The sequence below is a fragment of the Colias croceus genome, chromosome 19, assembly GCF_905220415.1.
Source record: "Colias croceus chromosome 19, ilColCroc2.1".
NCBI classification, from domain to species: Eukaryota; Metazoa; Arthropoda; class Insecta; order Lepidoptera; family Pieridae; genus Colias; species Colias croceus.
This window is the reverse complement of record NC_059555.1, coordinates 6,348,111-6,364,613: the sequence shown is the minus strand read 5'-3', so window position 1 is coordinate 6,364,613 and position 16,503 is coordinate 6,348,111. Positions and strand designations below refer to the sequence as shown.

General features: G+C 33.0%; 1 protein-coding gene across 3 annotated transcripts; it reads right to left on the bottom strand.

Annotated features, from left to right (window-relative positions):
- Nucleotides 1–173: 173 nt before the first annotated feature.
- Nucleotides 174–14,166, bottom strand: LOC123700234 (serine protease gd-like). Of its 3 annotated transcripts, XM_045647403.1 has the most exons (10): nucleotides 14,088–14,166; nucleotides 11,955–11,968; nucleotides 5,655–5,820; nucleotides 5,235–5,333; nucleotides 4,719–5,043; nucleotides 3,176–3,390; nucleotides 2,704–2,865; nucleotides 2,293–2,408; nucleotides 1,906–2,050; nucleotides 174–464 (listed from the first exon to the last, which is right to left on the bottom strand). In XM_045647403.1, exons 2-10 carry the CDS (start codon nucleotides 11,955–11,957, stop codon nucleotides 253–255), a joined length of 1,443 nt encoding a protein of 480 aa, XP_045503359.1. In that variant the 5' UTR covers nucleotides 11,958–11,968; nucleotides 14,088–14,166; the 3' UTR covers nucleotides 174–252. The 3 variants fall into 3 exon arrangements, with proteins under 3 accessions (XP_045503359.1, XP_045503358.1, XP_045503356.1); XM_045647402.1 differs by lacking the exons at nucleotides 11,955–11,968; nucleotides 14,088–14,166 and adding an exon at nucleotides 11,328–11,381; XM_045647400.1 differs by lacking the exons at nucleotides 11,955–11,968; nucleotides 14,088–14,166 and adding an exon at nucleotides 9,669–9,980.
- Between the last annotated feature and the right edge of the window lie 2,337 nt (nucleotides 14,167–16,503).

Here is a 16,503-nt window from a genome sequence, read left to right as displayed (position 1 = left end):
ATAATATACAGATATCTGTAAACTGTGTTTCAATCCAGGACATCAGAGTTGTACGCGTCCATTTAAAAATCGTGTATGCATATACTTACCTCATGTATAATATTATAACCTTATTATAACTTAAACAATATATTGTAAAAAAAATATCTTATTTATAAAATAAAACAATAAAATAAAAAAGTTCATATAAATTAAATTTTATTTGTCATGTACAAAAATGTAATATTAGCTTATACAATAGGTATTCCCTAACTATGAATTCTCCCTCATCTTCTCCTTAATCCACGGTATATATTGAGCAGCGTCAGTAAATACAACGTATTCGTTTAGATTACAAGTGTGGTCCCCGTTCTGAGATACAAGGGATAATGAGACCACACCTCGTAATCTCCATCGGCCGTTGTCGAGTATGTAAAGTCCGCCTCCTGAATCTCCTAAGCATGGGCCAGCTCCTTTTCTATCACCTAGAATAAATAAATTGCTATAAAAAAGCAAGGAACCTAACTGGTATACCTAAAGTTGGAAATTTTGAAAAAACTTCATTTTGGCGGCAAGAGATGAAACATGTGCCAATCGATAGTATATCAAAATACAAATAGGAAATACTCTTTGGTAAAATGTCGTAATTGATACGGTTTCGGAATAAATAAGGGTTAAAAAAAAAATTTTTTTTTTCGCAGTTTTTGGAATTATTTGTTACTTCTTACACTTAAAGGTTAAGACAAAGCATATAAAACTTCTAATTTGTAAAAAAAGGGTTTTAAAATGTTGCATTACTATCTAAACCAAAGTAATAAACCAACTTTGGGCTAGGGATACGCAAGTGCGGTGCGTCACTTATCGACAACCGTTATCGATATGGTTAGTTACGATGAAGATTAGTTTAGTTTCAGTTTCGGATGCAAATAAATTATTGAGTATTGAGTATTGGAGTAAATAAGTTTTTTTTTACTTTTTAATGTTTCTTACTTAAATGTTAAGGTAAACATTATAAAACTTAGAATTTGTAATAAAAGGTTTTTAAAAATGCTACATTACCATCAAAAGCAAAGTAATAAAAATTAAACTCGAACCATTATCAAGCCCGCTTTGATTTTCAGGTGTCAGATCCATCACAATTCATCCCAAAGATATTATCAACGATGGAAAATCCTTATTCCATAGCATAAGCATGAATCTGACGCATTTCAAAACGGCCCTATAAAAGTAACTCAAGCTTCAAGCATTCATAATGTTTGTTATTCGGCCGCACTATGATCATAACAACTTACCACTGATAAATGAACGATTTTGATTTTCTAAGAATCGATAACGGTTGTCGATAAGTGACGCACCGCACGTGCGTATCCCTAGCCCAAAGTTGGTTTATTACTTTCGTTTTGATAGTAATAAAACATTTTGAAACCCTTTTATTACAAATTAGAAGTTGTATATGCTTTGTCTTAACGTTTAAGTGTAAGAAGTAACAAATAATTCAAAAAAACTAAAAAAAAAAAATTTTTTAAAACTCTTATTTATTCCGAAACCGTATCAATTACGACATTTTACCAAAGAGTATTTCCTATTTGTATTTTGATGTACTATCGATTGGCACATGTTTCATCTCTTGCCGCCAAAATGACTTTTTTTTTATCGCAAATTGGTAGGTATACCAGGCTTCATACTAAAATGTCCCATGCTCTTTGGAATTTAAACATTGATTTATTATTTATTTTATTATTAAAGCAAATTTATTTTATTAAAATATTGTTCATATTAATTGTCTTTTCTAAAAGTTTTACAAAAAACAAAGCATTGTAAGGTTAAGAAGATCTGTCACAAAATGGTAATAATATTATGTATATTAATATTGAATAATGATATTTCGCATTATTAGTTACAATAATAAAAATTATTACACGTTACCTGCACATAATGTTTTATGCGACGTTAGTCTATGGAATTCGGGCTTGCTAGCTCTACACTCTTTGGTGCTAACAACCGGCATTCGTACCATACGGGGTTCCCCGGAACCGCCTGAACCCAGTTCTGATGTTCCCCAACCTGTTACCTATAACAGATTATTGCGCTAATTAATTAATCTATCATTATTAATACTACAGACATCTATAATAATAAAGTCACATTAGCTTTTAACTCGAGTGCATTAATTATCCTGTTTAAATTGCACATATTACAAAATTTTTAATGTTATTTCTGAGTTATTTCAATAGTAAGTAATAGACATTAAAAAAAACTAAAATGCAATGAAACCTAATGATTAAAATTATATTGGTATTTATTTGAACTCACCACGCCAGTAGTGCCCACGATCCGATTCAAGTCCGCGTTGCCGGTCCAGAGGCACGCCGGAATAATATTAGAGTTAAAATTCACTGGCCTTTCTAAAGTCATCACGAGGATGTCATCTGTAAACAAGAAAATGAATCTTTACAATAAGTAGGTACCCACAAAACAAGATGTGTACCAAATTTTGAACATGAACACAAAAAGGTTGTATGTTTCCAGTTGGAAACTAGATGGCTGATAAACATACATATATAATTTTAATTAAATACTTATATAGGTAATTAACACCTAGACACAGAGCAAACGTATGGGGTAACGTATAGATAGGGTATGTAAAACAATGCTGTCTAGATATTTTTTTTTATCTAAATAAAAACGAAATGAATGGCAAAATTCTTCCTAAAGTAATCTTACTTGCTAAATTAGTGGCATTATAAGATTCGTGTATGGCAGCACTGCTCAACTTCACTGTTACGGTGATGTCATCACCCCAGTCTTCTAGATTGTACACGCCGACCTTCACAACTATGTCCTTTATGGATGTGATTGAGTTCTTCCCCTGCATGCAATGCGCCGCTGTAGATTACATAGGAATATATTAAAAGTTAAAACACATAAAAATATATCTTGCGCGAGATAAATTTATCAAAATATCAAATTTCTGGAACAGTAGATATAAATTAAGTTTAATGGCTAAAACAACAATATAACAAATTTTTTATATAAGCTTTTACCTAAAATTACAAAGCTAAATGCTTTTAACTTTAAAGTTAATGTAAAGAATTCGACAAGAAGGCAAATATCTCTAGCATTAAGTAAAAGCTGTGGTCAACGGACTTAAAAAAAAAAAAAAAATAAGGAGAATTAAACGGAGAATAATAGATACCTGTAACAATATGTTGATCCGAAATTAAAGTTCCAGAGCAGATGTAACTCAAACTGCTTGTCCTTTTCCTGTAGATGGCAACCAACCACGGCCAGTCACCTCTCTCGTAGGTATTGCCCTGGAATATCAAGGGAGTTACGTTTTCTGACGTCACTCCACATTTATCATAATGTGACGATGTTTCGATGTTTAAAGGTTCTGGACTTGGAGGTGTCCTGAAACGAGAATTTACAATGTTTATTCACATTGACTTATGTAAATTTTTATGAGTACTTATAACATTTATTACACATAGGAGTATCTGCCAAATATATAATTATGGAGTCTATAGTCGTGACTATTGCTTATATAATTACTCATTTGAATCGTTGCGAGATACATGGGCGTAGCTAGCCATGGGCTCAAGGTGGGGCAACAATAAAAAATAATAAGTAACTAGCAAACTAGCAACTGTATGTACCAAGTATGTACTCAAAGTTATATTCAGGTCTTCAAATGCCGGCGACCGTACCACCGGCATTTGCGAAGGCATTTGCGAAGGCATTTGCGAAGGCATTTGCGAAGGCATTTGCGAAGGCATTTGTGAAGGCATTCGCGATGGCATTCGCGAAGGCATTCGCGAAGGCATTTACGATGGCATTCGCGAAGGCATTTGCGAAGGCATTTGCGAAGGCATTTGCGAAGGCATTTGTGAAGACATTTGCGAAGGCATTCGCGAAGGCACTCGCGAAGGCATTTGCGAAGGCATTTGCGATGGCATTCGCGAAGGCATTTGCGAAGGCATTCGCGAAGCCATTGGCGAAGGCATTCGTGAAGGCATTTGCGAAGGCATTCGCGAAGGCATTTGCGAAGGCATTTGCGATGGCATTCGCGAAGGCATTCACGAATGCATTTTTTCTAGTGTAGGCACTAGAAAAAAAAAGTGTGTAAAGTAAAAAGTATCAGTGAGTTGTAGAACGTGTAACACAACAAAAGTGAAATTGGATAAGTTAGTGGGGCAACTAATTGGGGTACTATACTCATTTTTCTTACAGTTCATGTTCATGTAGACTCAGCTATTTTCTTTTTTCGTGTGTAATTCGTTGTTCGAATTATTCTTATTCAAAACACCTTATTGTTCACCTACCACACCACGAAATAGATCCAAAAATCTTCAGCCGTTTGGTCGCTGGGCGTATGACACTTGTTAGTTGTTAGTCAGTCAATTTAGAGGTAAATAATACTAATAAAATTATAAAGGTCGCATTTTCTGTGTCGCCTGTAGACTTTCGAGAATCGAGTGTGAATTTTCTTACGGATATTAAGCTTAGTAGATAGTAGGTACTTCAATTTTTAGATTTGGTTAGGTATCTACCTACCTTCCAGGTCAAAGCTAGAGTGGGGCAAGCGCCCCACCCTGCCCCACCGTGGCTACGCCCATGGCGAGATATCTACCTTAATAATTACTCTCGTTATTATCGCTAGAAGGATGTCCTTCTTATGTCCGATTATGTAATCGGACATAATCCAACGGGAAATTCACAATTTAAATAATATAATATACCTGGGCGCTTCCGTAGTGGTAGTAGTGGTAGTTGGTTTAACTTCCGGGCGGTCCGTACGTTTTGGCGGTATCACTATAGGTCTATCGAATTGTTGCTCATTTGTAAAGGGAGGTACTTCATAAATTTCATATTCTGGGCCTCTGTTCGGTGGAGGCGGTGGCGGAATTTGAGGTCTCTTCGTAATCACTTCTGCGATTATTATTTCTGGACGCCGTGGTGGAGGAGGCTGTGGCTTATATACGGGTGTCTGTTGTGAAATTTTGTATATCTCGAATTCCGAATTCGGATTCAGTTGATTGATTTTTTCAATGTGGAATTGGCTACCTAGAATTGAAAGAATAATAAGACATTATTAAAATCTATATTACATTTTAATTTATAGCGATCATCATCTAACTGGACATTGATTTGAATCAAATCATAATTTTATGAAAAATTAATCAGTAATATTAGATTCTTAAATACGTATTTTGGGAACCCACTCTAGATCTTGGATAAATAAGATGAATTAATACCTGGAATTTGGGGGTCATAAACGCCATTGAAATCGTTGCGAAGGTACAATGCGTGTTGCAGGCTTATCATAGTCACATACCGCCCATGACCAGGGCTATCTGTAATAGGCAATATTAGATACCTACATTAAATAATGCTATTTAACGGATTCAGCTGTGTTTTTGCACAAGCAACCTCCCTTTGTACACAAGCACCGAGCACGTAAGTGAACACATCATTGTTAGCAAAATAACGAAGAAAATTAATTAGAAGTTGTATTTTTGTTCTAATCATTCATAAATCGTATCTGCTTTTATGTAGGCTAGTAATTTGTTAGGTAAGTAGTTACTTACGTAATATTTCTTGGAAGTCTATAGTTCAAAAATTGTCTAATATAAAACACATTATGGTTGATTTGTATTATATTAATTTCAACATACCACCAATCCCATAGCAGATCAGGTTATCGTTCGCTGAGAGTCCTGTCAGACGGGGCACAGGCGAGCTAACGGGAAAATTTACGCGGTAATCTATAGGTGCCCCGCGGTTGAAATCTTGTAGCACATTACGCTCTGGGTACAGCAGCTGTATGCTGCCAACGTAACTCTGAAATAAACGAATTAAAGGATTAACATTAATATAATTTAAACTTATAACATTTTTCGATTGTTTCCCTTTGATGGAACTGCATTTTATAGGTAGTTTAGATTTTTTACATGTTTTTTTTTTGAAGACGATGTACCTACCTAACGAGACCGGTCGAAGTTTTTATAATAAACAAAAAACGAAATAAAAGAGGAACAAATAAATTGTGTAATTAAAAAATCTAAACTATATAGGATGTAAATTAAAGTTATTTCCCATGTTGCCGTGTTGGACATCCTGTATGGGTATTACAGTTTTACATCTGTTTTCTGTTTTCTTAAGGACAAACACATGGCAATGTTGATTTCTTTTGTGTCCTGCCAGGCAGAGATATTTTTTTATCTATCCCCACAGAAAAATCGATCCATGGCTTGGCTTTAATCGAGCGTTTGAAGCGATACTATTGGTAGGTAATTTACAAACACATTCCTCGCAAAACATCCTCACACATTATTGGTGGAAAAGCATCCTTATCAGGGTACGTACTCATACATTGCAAATATGTACATAATTATGTGCAAATAATTGAGTCATTATTGATCAAACTAATGACGACAAAATGGCCAGACCAAACAAGTGCAACGCGTCCATGGTTTTACCGATTCACCATAAAAAATGGAGGAGGTTCTTTATGTTCTTTAAGTAAAAAAAATTACTAATGTACCTATTGACCTATAAGTACAGTAGGTAAGTACATTGGTAATATTTTTTGTGTAACTTTACTCATTGAATGTTGATTTTTTTAATTTTTTATAGCATTCAAATGCTTTATAAATTCGATCACGAGGTGGGATTGAAACCCGCGTCTTCGCGTCTTCGGGTGCGCCTTGGAGGATTTTTTACATTTCACAAGTAATTAGTAAACTTGTGAAATATTTTTTCTTGGCCAGCTGTATACCTACTTTCTTTTAAGAAATCATATTCTCCCGAGTTTGTATTTACATTTAATTATTGGACCCTTTATATCGGAAATAAGTAGTTAGATCTATTGTACAAAAAAAATTGGTTGTCTGTAAAGTCGGTTTACTGACGATAGTTGAACGTGACAACGATTGTGCTTCTTTGTCGCTCGTTCCGCGCTCTCGCTTGCACTGGAACGCCTCAGAGCGAGGTAACGCCGCATGAGTCATGTTTTTTCGGGCGTGCAGCCGGCTCTATCGAATTATAAGACGTTGTCACGTCAAAAATTGGTTGTATGTAAAGTCGGTTTACTGACGATAATTGAACGTTACAACGATTGTGCTTCTTTGTCGCTAGTTCCGCGCTCTCGCTTGCACTTCAAGCCATACATGGAAATTGGAACGCCTCAGAGCAAGGTAACGCCGCATGAGTCATGTTTTTTCGTGCGTGCAGCCGGCTATATCGAATTATAAGACGTTGTCACGTCAAAAAAAATCTATGTTTTCTATAATATGTAATACCTACCTATATTGAAAGATTGTTAGATTCATGGTACAAAACGGGTCTGTGTAAAGAGCACAGAAAATTTCCATTAAAAAATAAACAATTTTCGACAACAATAAGCAAAAACTAAATTCAAGTCGAAGTCGGTGCCCAAAGTAAAACAATTAATGAAGCTTTTAGCTTTGTTTGGCAACATATTTCGCAACATTACAAAGACAGGTTTATTTCATTTCATAGCTTGTCTTCAAGTTCAATGTTCCTTACTTAGAGGGTCTGCCCTGACGAGGAAAATACACGATATACTTACCTACATAACTACCTACATTTTATTGCCATATTATATTATGACGCAGCCCAAAGCTATTTTGCATTCAATATCAAAATTAACAGATATTTCACGAATTTTGATGAGATGTTAATTTGATTCTTCATTTAAATGTTAGATGACGACAAAGATTTAATTAATTTTGATCAAAATAACGCTTAAAACAATGTGACATAGTTAATTTACTGTGCGATCAAAGTTTATACTAATATCTACCTAGTGGTTGTTGTTATTGTTAACAATAATATGTGTAAAAATTATTATTTGAACAGATACCTAGGTACATACCTAAGAATCGTACTTTCATAATGCTTAGTAGTTATTGGTAGGCCGTAGGTAACTAATATTATATTGTTTAATTATAGAACGAAGTTTTATGTTGGTACGAGCTCGAGCGGTTCACTAAAAGATGGTTTGGAAAAAAAATTAAAATATAAAACATTTCGTATATAAATCAAGAACACTTGAGTTTTAGGTATATCGGTGAAAGAATTTCAATAGCAATTTAAAACAGGTAAATTCAGTAGTTACGGAGCTTATTTGGGTAGGTACGTTTTAAGTAGGTAGGTATGTAGTTATGTACATAGTTAACTATATCAAAACTCTTAAGAATTATAGAAGTTTCGATTAATTTTAATTATAGTAACGCTAATCCCGATGATCATTTTACGTTGCTGAGATTTAAAACAAATCTTTTCCTTGTTACATGATACAATCAGCTGCGCATAAAAAGGAACAGAAATTGAAGCGTAACTCAAATTCAACGAAACTGGTTCAGTACTAAATCACAACGAAATCCAGTAGGTACCTACTTACTTTGATATATTTTTTAATCCGTTATTCGATCTCAAGTTACTTTTAAATAGTTGTTGGATTAATGGTTCGTAAATTAAGTAAAAAATATAGATACAAATTATAGTAGTGTCCAAGTTTACGTAGAATGGATTATCTCAATAATTAATTATCATATTCTGAGTAAACAGCAATACCTACCTACTTATATACCTTGTACAATGTTCATGTACTCAAGCAGGTAGGACGTACATATTACGTTACGTAGGTACACGGTACCCCGTACACATGATTAGTATTTTTACAAATAACTCTAACTAGGTACATAATTAATAATTATACATAACATAAAAAAATGTTATAGTTGAGATTTTCTGTTTTTATATTCAAAAATTTTTACGCGGAACGCTAAAAACAGGAAACGGTATAATTTATTGCAGTAGTAAATATTTACCTGTTTAGATCCTATTGGCTTTAGACGATTTTGTATATTATATTGACTTAAAATTAAGTGCTAAACATCATTCTTTTTGTATTCCTTTTTCAAAATTAACATAAGTAGAAGTCGACGTTATAACGTTATACTTTTTTTTCCATGACTAATGCCTTTTTATGTGTTTGTTTTTATAGCCTCTCAATAACAAGAACTTCTACAAGAAAAGAAAACAGCTTAATACTATCTACCATATACCCAGTTATACACCTATACATAAATAAAACGTGATCCTATTCCTACGCTTACAATCCACGTCATATCCAAAAGTACCTAGTTATTTTTTTTAATTCAAAAAGTGCGAATGTGGCGCCATCTGTGTGTCTCAACAAATTTGATTGATTGGATCAAGACAAAATTATCACAATGTTATGATTGAAATAAATGGAAGGGATAAGGAAACTCGTACTATGCTCGTACCTCAGTCCATTGCCGAGAAATAATTAACTGCATGCGACAAGTTGATTCATAAAATAAACGTTTTATATAATATAACCTACTACCTAGACCCTAGTTATATGTTATAAGTACATAATATACAAAGAACACAATATATTATAATTTCGATTATAGCATTTAGAAAAACAAAAAAACATAATTCATACGATAATTGAAAGCTATTAATTTATTGTTATTTCATATTTGAAGGTCACGTTTTTATTTCACCTTCGTTTTAATGTACTTTGATTCTCTTAAAATCATTATATAGGTACCTTTATTACAAAGTATGACGCGTGCATACCTATTCATGAGCTTTAGGTAGGTACTTAATGGGATGGTTGAAAAAATACTCACAGTGGGCAGTCTTGTAGCTACGGTGAAATTTGCCCTTAATATAATAGAAGTCACATATCCAAAAGGCTGCAAATGGATTATTCCATAGATCCCTGTATGATCCGACTTGTAATCAAATATTTCAGGGCACGGGGACTGAACATATTGGCCACAAACCGTAAAATATTCCAAGAGCACTGTGAAAAATACACTAAACCACAAACGCGTCATCTTTATTGTCTTAAGTTTATAAAATGCGTATCATTTTAAGCTTTTTTATTAAAACAACTAGACGTGTTTTCAAGGCCTTCGTCGGATTCACACTGGACATCACGGTAATTCTCGTCTCTACAAAATATCCCAGCGTGGTAAAACCATATACCAAACCGCTTTCGAATTAAATATGTTTGTATAAATATGTATAATAAAATATTCTGGTTTTTTTTTCGGAATTCCTTTTGTAAATTAGTCCATATTATATTCTAATTTATACACATTTCATCTCGGTGTTTGTGACCGCAGTCTTAGAAATGGCAAGACTAATAATTTTAAGGGGTTCCGAACATCAAAAGGAAAACACGAAACCCCTATAGGATCACTTCGTTGTCCGTCTGTGTGTCTGTCTGTAAAGAGTCAAGACCTATTTTCTCAAGAACGCTTGGAGGTAGGTATCAAGCTGAAATTTATATTGAATAGGTACTCAAGATTACGGTGCCTTGAAGCTGTGAATAAATCAAACTAGCCAACGCAATCAAAAAGATATAGCCTTTTTGCTGATAGCAACGTATTAACAGACAAAGGAAAATTTGACAAGTTTAAATTTACAGTTACAACTGCGCGAGTCCGACTCCATCTTGGCCGCTTTTATTTTAATTTTTAAGTGTTATATTTGTATAAGAATTTGATGATGGGTAAAAAATAGATGTTCCTAACCAGACTTTAATCTTCCTCTGTGATAAATTTCACACTAATCCAAATCCACCATCCATATTTCCGTCATCACGTACACGATTCACACACTCATCATCTGATATAGACCACAGGCACAGTACCTACAATGAGATAATATTATGTCTTATGTCTAAGTAATAATTAAGAAGAACATAATATTATTTGTGTTTATTTATTGTAAGATATAGTTAGTACAAATTAATATGTAGTTATTTATGTAATTCATTCACATTTCTCTTTTTATATCGGAACTGGACAAAAACGAGAAAGCAATATTATATGGTTGAACAGGGTTGAACTACATTTATTATGTATACCTACTTGATATATGATATGTTCTATAACGTTTCATAGGAACGTGGGTTGTGTTAAGTATCAAGAATGAATTTTAAAATACCTACGTAGAAAAATAGGACTCTGTAATCGCAACTGTTTTACTCTATGATTGAGTAAAAGATTAGCAAGCTTTAAAAAATATACGTTACGAATAACTACCTTCCGTTGTTTTAGGAAGATCACTTCAAACATGCAAATAATATTATCTTATATGAAATATGAAATTGCCGATTCATCGGCACCTCGCATAATTACATCCGATTCCGTGTCATTATAGTCTTTATTCTTCATAGATATAAGAAACAATAATTATTATTTTATGTATCCATTGCTATAGCCGGTTTTAACCAAAAGATTGATGAAGTCATCGTATCTAATATTATTATTACATACCTTCCTCATAATAATTATCCTTGAGTATTGACACTACTGATGGTTGAAGATACGATATCTCAGATGCTTAAATTTAGTGCATCGTAGATAGACTTTAACATATTCTGTGACTTTATTTCAAGGAGCGTGTTACCTACATACTTACAATAATATAAGGAATTTTGATTGAACATTGATTATAGATCCTCAATGGATCATCATTAACATATTATAGCACTAAGATAATAATTATTATATTAGTTATGTAGTTGTTAGGTATATGTGCTTCTCAATGGCAAATTACCTACATTGTAAATATCTCATTGCGGTTTTCAATTCTGTGGATCGTTTGATTTGAAGAATCAAATAGAAATGATAATATATACCTACGGATATACCATAGCGTCTTTATCGTACTAAAAGGCAGATACCTACATAAATTGACGTAGAAGTGGTAGGTATATAATATGCAAACAAACAAACAAACTAGCAGTTAAAGCCGCTCCGCGTTAGACAAAGATAGAACATACATTTAAAGCATTAGCCGAAAAGAGTAAGATTAAGTTATGAATAGCTGAATTAAAGAAAATCTACAAAATATCTTCTATCTAAGAAAGGATTACATTGAAATGTGATTGAAGTACTTACCATTCACACTTTACCTCAGAGCAATAAACCTATAGAGTACTTGTATCGAGCGTATACAATTTACATATATTTTTTTCTCTCTATCTAAAGAAAACGTCGTATGAAAGAATGAGACAGCTATAGACAACAAGCTACGTTTCAACATAGTCATGGCACCATTTTTACTATAGGTACGTATTTAGATAGATAGAAGGTGATAGTGATGGGATGTGCTTCAATCGATAAAATCGTGAATGTATTTTGCATTTACGGTTTCGTGAAATAATAAATAAAAAAAAATGTTGTGTGGTTTTATGAAACCACGGTAAAAGTGAAACTTTTTTTCACACTATAGACATTTAACTAAAAATTATCGTATTTGTACGATAATTATTATCGTACGTATCGTGCGTCGACACGCGACATGCGCTACACAGACCAAAAAGTTTGAGACGATCGCGATGTAATAAAAGTTTCACTTTAAAAACAAAACTAATAATTAATTTCAGTTGAATACATTATTTGTTTAATCCTACGTGTATAATAAATGCGAAATTATGCGAGAATGGATGTTACTCTTTCACTGCGGAACCGATTACAATGAAATTTTGTACATACACACATAGGATTGGTTTTATCCCGGAAATCCCACGTGAACGGGAACTGTGCAGGATTTTCTTTAAAAACGCGGGTGGAAAGCTAGTATATTATAAAAGAAATTTTAAAACTTGAAATGTAAATGTATGAAAATAAAGATGGAAATGATGATAAAGTTAAAGGAGTGAGGAGAAAGGCACAATCGGCATGAAGGAATCATGCAGCATTTTAATTTTAACAAGTTAATAAAAGGACAGTCTTAATCAAAACATTTTCCTAACATCCTACTAATAAAGCGAAAATTTGTGAGGATGGATGTTTGTTACTCTTTCACGCGAATACTACTAAACCGATTACAATGAAATTTGGAAAAATTACTTTTGATCCCGTAAATCCAACAGGAATGGGAACTATGCGGGTTTTTCTTTGAAAACGCATGTATATTAAGTATGTATTTCAATAGTAGTTTCTCATCTATGAGAACTGTCATTTAATCAACCGTTTAATTTTCACATAGTTACACATTTAAAGTAACTTATGTGTAAAAAATTTCAAAATAAAAACTCTCAACACTCTCTTTAATCAAATGTATTTATTATCTACAGGAACAAAAAAAAACGTAAGCGTAAGATTGCACAATTCTTCTAGAGTATCCATCTTGATAACACGCAGGCTCGAAATGCAGTGAACACAATCTAGCAAATTTCGACGGCGTCCAATCTACTCGTCTCATGTTTTATACCCATTTTTTATTTAGCTCTGGAAATCTAAAACAAAATGAATTTATTAATAATCTAAAAGAGAAAATAATAAACAACAAACTAAATACATAAGTCAAATAAAACTACCACGTGGTATTTTTTATTTTCCTGCTGTAGAAAATTTACATCTATTATTTGCAACAACAACTACATATAAATCTGATATAAGAAACAAAATAAATAAATCAACGTTAATATGAAATAGATTTTATGTCATAAATCGATAATATACGCTGGATGTGTTACATCACTACGGTGGTAAACAAAATGCCAAATGTGATAATATTGTGACATTTTATAAAAATTATTTAATTCTTTTGTATTCCACAACCCCATAAAGTGGGTAAATGTTACAGTTACAACATAGAATTATAAAAAAGCGCTTGATAAAACCTTCAAATAGGGTTAAAACATAAATATTTATCAATTTGCTGAAAATCACTTACCGATGGAAAGATATTTTCTCATTGTTTTCATCCAAAACTCCCATTCGACTAGTGATAGCCGGTTGCTAAACATACAATAGTTATTTTAGCACACTGACAAATAAAAAGAAACACTATACACTTTATATTTTCTAAATATTTCGTTAAAAACACTTGATGCACCGAGACCTCCAGCTGGAAGGCAAACAAAATATAGCCGGCGCGCTACGTTTGAAGACAGTGCAGATACTCTATCGCTATCTCAATCTGGCTTATGCTGTTATTGACTAAGAGTAAGTAGATTAGAAAATACGTATTTTGTTCTGTCTCAATATAAGAACTCTATAGGTTTATTGCTCTGAGCACTTTACACACCATTGTTACTAACTGAAATAAGGGTGCTAAATAATTGATAGAAATCCTCTACACATAATTAATTATTGTTCTCTAAATTTTCTTTGCGTAAAATAAATCAATAAACATACTTACATACTTAACGCAAATGTAGTGGTATTTTCTATAAGCTTTTTCTCGTCTATTTTCATTAGATTTTCATCAACTCTGAGGGTATTTGAACAAAATAGTACAAGTATAATATCTAAGGAGATCTAAGGTATAATTTATTACAAAATAGAAAAAATACGGTCACGAGGCGGGAATCGATCGAAATTCGAATGTTTCCTTTTTTTTACAGAAGTATTTTCAGCTTGATTTTCAGAATGCTTCAAAATAAAATAATACTGGCAATATTATTACTGACAGCCTTGGCGCGAATGGGACTTGTTTTGTGACGTATTTTCTATTACACATTCTTGACACATTCAGAAGCATTGTTGGATGCGAAAATTATTATTTAAGCTAAATAAATTGAGTATCTGAGCCACAATCTGAGCCAACCTGGAGGAGCCAACCATTAAAAAAATAGTAAAATTATGGCAATTCTCAGTTTGTCAATATGGCATGTGTGTCAAAAAAATTGCGTCGCTTCGAATATATAAGTTAATATCTATAGGGTGTATTCAGAAAGAAAGCTTGAAACTTATAAGCGCTTATCGGTGCTTGTCAATGCTGGTTTAGCGCTTATAAGTTTCAAGCTTTCTTTCTGAATACACCCTATAGGGTGTATTCAGAAAGAAAGCTTGAAACTTATAAGCGCTTATCGGTGCTTGTCAATGCTGGTTTTGACAAGCTTGTCAATGCTGGTTTTGACAATCTGGTTTGAGCATTGACAAGCGCCGATAAGCGCTTATAAGTTTCAAGCTTTCTTTCTGAATACGCCCTAAGAGCAATAAACCTATTATTGCTCTGAGGTTAATATGCTTGTTTAATACACTGCCATTCATAAAATAAAATTGAATTACATATTTTCCCAATAAAAAGAAAGTATTGTATTGTGCAAAATTGCAGAAGTGTTTGGAAACCAAATTCTGGCATAAAATTTCACAGGCAAGTGTATATTTACGTTATTTACAATATTCTTCAATACTCATGCATTTACCTGTTTAGAATCATGCTAATGGCAAAAATCGTCAAATTTATCATCATTTTAGTAAGCAGTCATGTTAAATATTTTTTCGTGATACTTTCATCATTTTTCAATAAACAAATTTAACAAGTAAGGTAACCATGATGACGAGTTTTTATGGATAGCGAAGAGAATATTTTGTAATAACAATATTATGATGAACATTTAGAACACCATTTAAAAAATTTTTTTATACTAGTAATGAAACAAGACACGACATCGGTATTGCACTCACATGTAGTTATAAGATTGTTCGTTTTTACATTGAAATTTATACTTTTGTAGTTGCTGTGTTGACGCAGGATTTTCGGCCGCGTCGCACATTCACATAGCGTCTCCACCCAGTTGTCCCTTATCTCGCGCCATCGACCCACGTCTAGTAGTTAGAAGTAGTTTTTGTGTAATTTAGAGGAATATATAATTTCCATTAAATGCATTCTTTATTTTCACATCCCTACACACAGCTACACTAAACTTTTTTAACTTACCTAATATTTTTTTGTTTTACGTATTTCAGCTTTCCAAAAAGTGAAGTAAAAAGAAATATATGTGCCTATCAAGGGTAAAATTACTGAGGATTACGACCCAGAAAAAAATACCTTTTGAAAAATAAACTTTGTAAAGCTGAAATTTGTGCTAGGCTGCTAAAACAGCTTTTCTTTGATGATTTTGGCTTGAAGTTGACCCGTCGAATCAACGCGTTTAAAAAGAATATCTGAGTAGCTTACAATTTGGTAAACAGCATCTGATGCAAAACACAACTTTCCTCTATTTACAAAGGATGTTAATGCTATATATCAGTTCATATCCAAGCTTTGCAGCCAAAAGTTATAAAGCTTTATTTAAAACTATCATTCTCTACCAATTAATATTGTATGTACCTATAAACTATAAAGTATGACCAGTTATATTAGGTATAATATAAATACTGTTAAAAATATATTATGTCGTTATTATTTATAGACCATGATATTTAGTTTTTTCTATTTCGAAAAATCCTGAATTTACAAACCAGCGTGGTCACTCCACAGAAAGAGGCAAAAAACATAACTGACGTCATTCAAGGTCATATTTTCTTGCTACAAGTTAATGTTCATAGTGCAATCTCCAGTGTATATATTAGATATAAGCTCAGAGCAATAAATCTATTATTGCTTTAAGGCCGCGTTTGTACCTGCAATAAAACTTCTGCGAGAAATGTCCGACCGCGACAGTCTGTCTGACAGCAACTTGCAAGTCTACTTGCAGGTAGAAACGCGGAA

Bases quoted from the DNA above. Each gene is read 5' to 3' on its own strand.
- LOC123700234 (XM_045647400.1), bottom strand. From the start codon at position 9,878: ATGACGCGTTTGTGGTTTAGTGTATTTTTCACAGTGCTCTTGGAATAT. The intron at 5,334-5,654 runs GTATGTTGAAAT...TGCCTATTACAG, and splicing joins GATCTGCTATGGGATTGGTG to ATAGCCCTGGTCATGGGCGG. The intron at 2,866-3,175 runs GTATCTATTATT...TGTAATCTACAG, and splicing joins GGATCAACATATTGTTACAG to CGGCGCATTGCATGCAGGGG.